This window comes from Meleagris gallopavo, chromosome 15 (assembly GCF_000146605.3).
Source record: "Meleagris gallopavo isolate NT-WF06-2002-E0010 breed Aviagen turkey brand Nicholas breeding stock chromosome 15, Turkey_5.1, whole genome shotgun sequence".
Lineage (NCBI taxonomy): Eukaryota > Metazoa > Chordata > Aves > Galliformes > Phasianidae > Meleagris > Meleagris gallopavo.
The window spans coordinates 330,240-335,511 of record NC_015025.2 but is presented as its reverse complement, the minus strand read 5'-3'; the positions used below and the strand labels follow the sequence as shown (position 1 = coordinate 335,511).

The following is a 5,272-nucleotide window of genomic DNA, read 5'->3' as shown; positions in this document are numbered from 1 at the left end:
GCATCGCCTCGCCGGCCGGCCGGCAGCACTTTCGCTTAGAGCGCGGCAACGGCCGCCTCGTTGTCGCCGAGCGGCTCGATCGGGAAGAGATATGCGGACGCTCCCGCACCTGCACGCTCGCCTTCGAGCTGCTGCTCGCCGACCCGCTGCAGTTCTTTCCCATTGAAGTGTCCGTGGAGGACATCAATGACCACTCGCCGGTCTTCCCGGAAGAACCAGTGACTTTTGAGATCCCAGAGAGGGGAGACCCGGGCTCCCGTTTCCCTGTGGAGGCTGCTCAGGACCTGGACATTGGCAGCAATGACATCCAGGCTTACAGCATCGTTCCTGAGAACGAGTACTTCAGTATCTCCTATCAGACTCACGGTGAAAGTAATAATGTTCTTGAACTGGTTTTACAACAGCCTCTGGACAGAGAGGAGCAACCGGAGATGGATTTCACTCTCGTTGCCACAGATGGGGGTTCTCCACCGAGGAGTGGTTCGACTCAAATCCACATCATAGTTCTGGATGTAAATGACAATGCTCCCACCTTCACACAGAAGCTGTACAATGCAAAGATTTTCGAAAATGCTCCAGAAGGCTCTGTGGTTCTCAGAGTGGTAGCCACCGATGCAGACGAGGGAATTAATGGTGACATTTCCTATCAGTTCAGCCAAGCAGCAGTCCAGATCCTATCAGCATTCATCATTGACCCCAGTAGTGGTGAAATCCGTATCACGAAGCCTTTGGATTACGAGGTTGCACAGAAACACGAGTTCAGTGTGCGGGCAGTGGATGGTGGAAGACTGTCAGCACTCTCTAAAGTGTTGGTAGAGGTGGTGGATGTGAATGACAACGCACCAGAGATCGTGGTCAGTTCCTTCAACAGCCCAATCCCTGAGAATGCAGCACCTGGCACTGTGGTCGCACTCTTTGATGTCAGGGATCAGGATTCCGGTGTGAATGGGGAGATCAGCTGTGCCCTCGAAGAACAGCTGCCCTTCTCCCTCCGGCCAGCCTTTAAGAACTACTACGAGCTGGTGACCGTGAGCGCGTTGGACCGGGAGAAAACAGCACGTTACAGTGTAATCGTCACGGCAGCAGATGCAGGGTCTCCTCGTCTGAGCAGCAGCCACACGTTCACCGTGGACATCTCCGACGTGAATGACAACGCGCCCGTCTTCAACCAGACGTCGTACACCATGTACGTGCACGAGAACAACGTCCCCGCGCTGCTCGTCGGGGCCGTGAAGGCAACGGACGCGGACGCGGGAGCCAACGGCAAGGTGAGCTATTCCCTGGTGCCGGCCCATCCCCCAGAACGAGAGCCGTGCTCGTGCGTGTCCGTGAACTCCGAGAGCGGAGCCGTGTTCGTGCTGCGGCCGCTGGACTACGAGCAGCTGAGGCAGCTGGAGGTGGTGGTGAGCGCTGCGGACGCGGGCTCGCCTCCCCTCAGCAGCACCGTGGGCGTCCGCCTGCTGGTGGTGGACGAGAACGACAACGCGCCGCTGGTGCTGCACCCCAGCGCGCAGGACGGCAGCCCTCCTTGGAGCGAGCCGGTGCCCGCGTGGGCCGAAGCGGGGGACCTGGTGAGCAAAGTGGTGGCCGTGGACGCCGACTCGGGTCAGAACTCGTGGCTTTCGTACCGGCTGCTGAGGGCCACGGAGCCGGGGCTGTTTGCCGTGGGTGCCCAAAGCGGGGAGGTGCGGCTGAGGAGGCCGCCGACGGAGAGGGACGCCGCGAAGCAGAAGCTCGTCGTGCTGGTGCGGGACAACGGGCGGCCGCCGCTGTCGGCCACCGCAGCGCTCAGCGTGCTCCTCCTGCACGGCTCCTGGGACGCTCAGCTGCCGCAGCAGAGCCCCGCCGCACACGAGGAGGACGGCGCCCTCACGGCCTCTTTAATCGCCGCCTTGGTCTTGGTGTCGCTCCTCTTCTTGGTGTCGGCGGCGGCCTTTGCGGCTTGCAAGGCGTGCAAGAGCAAGGAGCCGAGTAGCGGGCACGTGCTTTACGGCCCCAGCGGCGTGCAGAGCTATGTGGCTGATGGCGCCGCTGCCGGGACCCTGCCCCACGCCTATTGCTACGAGCTCAGCCTCACCACGGGCTCGGGCAACAGCGAGTTCAAGTTCCTCAAGCCCGTCCTGCCCAGCCTGCCAGCGCAGCACTGCAGCACGGCGGTGGCTGGCGACGACGCTGAGCATTTCCCTGCCGTCCCTGTCGCCGCGGGGGATGCTGATGTCGAGAGCCCCGGGATGCAGTCTGTGGGACACTTTAACGGCTTTTAATTAGCACTGGCTCTGCGCTTCAGGCAGCATCATGGCTTGTTTATAGCAGCTCATGTAATCTGATAGTTAACTCCACGTCTGCTTGTTTAGATCTGCTTTTGTAGTTTACATCCCGTTTCACAAGAACGTAGCTGTAATCGGAAGCTGTGGATATTAGTAGGGAAACTGAGAGTGTGCTTTCAGAATCTCACGTAGATTTCAGTCCCTCAGCCTTCTAGCTCTTGCCACAACAGAAATTCCCTGTCTTTCAAGACGTCCACACACCTGTGCTTATGCTGCCAGCCCGTGTGTCAGCTGGATGAGGACAGACCGTGCAGGATGTGAGGCTGGATTTTGTGCCACCTGTTAAGCGAGCAGAGTTCATCAGTTCCATGGTTGGCTTCCTTTAGCAGATGAGGGCTTCCATCCAAGCCTTTCCAGGCACGCCACTGAGTGAGGAGAGTGGGACCTGCCAATGCTCCAGCCTGGAAATACGTTTGTCCTGCTATCTTTAATCTTCCAGCCACGTCCACTCGATGCACAGGGAGTTGCAGCTTTGCTTTATGCACATGGGCTGCATTCTCTGACTTTAATGGACATCATGAAGAGGGTAAGGAAGTTTTTTGTTTAAATTCCCCATGATGCAACCTTCTTGATTCTATGTCTCTTATTTTGGTTCATGTTGAATGCCATCGGTGTGTACTGCTATCCTTTGCAGTGAAAGATTCTTTTTGTGTTGAAATGCTTTTGTATGAATGTTTCAGTCATTCTAACTTGAGATGGAGCAAGAGCAGATAGACCTGGGGCAGAGCTGGCGTGGCTGAAGGTCCTCTGGAAGTCTACTGGGCATCATCTGAGTGTCTAAGAGAGGTTGTGAGGGCTTGGTTGTTTGTATTTGTCTAGAATGCCTCGTGTTCCCTCTACTGGCTTAAGATTTCCAAGAGGTGCAGGCATTGCATTCTCGTGTTCCAAGAGGTGCAGGCATTGCATTCTTGCTTTGCAGAGTTGTGCTTCTCCCTGTGTATGCTGTGTGCTTTGCCTCCTGGTCACGATGTCTCTCCATGCAGCTGTGCTCTTATCCAGCTGCTCTGATGCATTTGCCTGCAGCTCAGCTGTTCAACTGGGTCATTGCTGAGTGCAGCAGGCAGCAATACAGCTGCAGTGGTGGTGTTGGGACACACGGTAACACATGGGTGTGCAACCTTCTGGCTTCCCTGGGCTGCAGTGTGTAAATCGGAAATGTGGAGGCTGCATATTGGTACATTGCTCTGAAAGTAATGTCTCCTGTTTATTTCCTTGGAAACTTCAACTGATACAAATAGCAGAATAACACTGTTGGATGGTGCAGATTCACAGCTACAAAACGCCGCTTTACAACATGGTCACTGACATAGCAATGCTTATTCACCAGCTGTGGACTTGAGCCTGCATTTTGCGCTCATAATAATCTTTACCAGCAGAGGTGATCCAGTGTTCCCACTGTTAAGCACATCACCCAACACCTCATGGTGTTCAGCTGCATAGTCTGGTCTCCATAAACATTCAGCAAGTGTTGACGAATATCAGAGGGTTCAGTATTTTCTGCATGGTGGAGTTCAATGACGCATTATTACTTCAGACACACTTCCAAGTCAGATGCCATTTTGTCGGACTGCTCCTCTGCTGTCATCTGTCCCTCAGTTACAAAACGGTATGGAATATTGCTACGAAGCTTCATCTGCTGCTGCTGTACCATGTACATCTGGACATCGTGGGCCACAAACAATGGGAGGCATTACTTTTGGAGCAGCCCTTAGAATGACGTTATTATGATTATGTAACAAAACATTTAAATTTTTACTATTTTTTTCATAATGTTAAATCAAAAGGGGAACAAAAACATGAAACTACTAAGGTATTCACCTTTTCTTTGGGGAAACCAATGCATCAGGGTGGTTTCTTGGCAGCAGTTGCAATTCTTACTGAGATCTCAGTGTCTTCATCAGACATTTCTAATAAAACGTTACTTGTCCTGTACTTCATCCTTGCTAGTAGTTATTCAGAAATGTATATACTGCCCAAAATCAACGACATGAGCAAAGGTTAACTGTGAATTGAGAGAGATTTCTCTGTGGTAAGATAGGGATTGTGAAAGTCTTCCCCAGCCAGGGCTCTAGCTACATGGCCCAAACTGCAGAAAGCAAAGGTAAGAACTGGGAGAAGGAAGATCTGCCTGCTGTCAGTGAAGATCAGATGGGTGATCATGTAAAGAACCTGCAGGTGCACAAGTGCATGGGACCTGATGACATCCATCGATGGGTTCTGAGGCAGATGAAGTTGCCAACTCTCTATCCATCATATTTGAAAGGCCATGGCAGACTGGTGAAGTATCTCACTGATTGGAAAATTGGAAACATAACCACCATTTTGAAGAGGCGAAAATCAGAAGATGCAGGGATTTGAAGGCCACTCAGTCTCATCTCTGTGCCTGCCAAGATCATGGGACTGATCTTCCCAAATGCCCTTCTGAGGCACATGGAAAATAAAGAGGAGACGATTGATGGTAACCAACATGGCTTCACCAGGGGCAAGTCATGTCTGACAATCCTGGCGGCCTTATATGATGAAGTTACAGCGTTTGTGCATAAATGGAGAGAAACTGATGTCACCTACCTGGACTTATCCAAAGGATTGGTCACAGTCCCACATAACATCGTGATTGCCAATTTGGAGAGAAGTGAATTTGATGGATGGATCTCTCACTCCATGAGGAATTGGCTGCACGTTTGCACTCAGCGAACTGTGATCAATGGCTCAATGCCCAAGTGCAGTTCTGTGAAGAGTGGCATTTCTCAGGGGCCAGTGCCATTTGACATCATTGTGGGTGACATGGACAGGACCTTGACTGCGTCAAGGTGGTTGGAACTCGATGATCGTTGAGGTTCCTTCCAAGCTAAGCCATTCCATGATTCTGTGATTGTGTGCACCCTAAGCAAGTTTGCAGATGGTACCAAGCTGGGTGGTGCAGTTGGCCTGCTAGAGGGAAGGGA

At 52.5% G+C, this 5,272-nt stretch overlaps 1 protein-coding gene across 1 annotated transcript in view; it reads left to right on the top strand.

Moving 5' to 3' along the window:
- The first annotated feature begins 347 nt into the window (after positions 1 to 347).
- Positions 348 to 5,272, top strand: part of LOC116217192 (putative protocadherin beta-18) — a 13,428-nt gene continuing 8,503 nt past the window's right edge. The window contains exon 1 of the mRNA XM_031555633.1: positions 348 to 3,218. Coding sequence (XP_031411493.1) covers positions 432 to 2,264 — 1,833 coding nt within the window. The 5' untranslated portion in view covers positions 348 to 431 and the 3' untranslated portion in view covers positions 2,265 to 3,218. The remainder of the gene's footprint in view (positions 3,219 to 5,272) is intronic.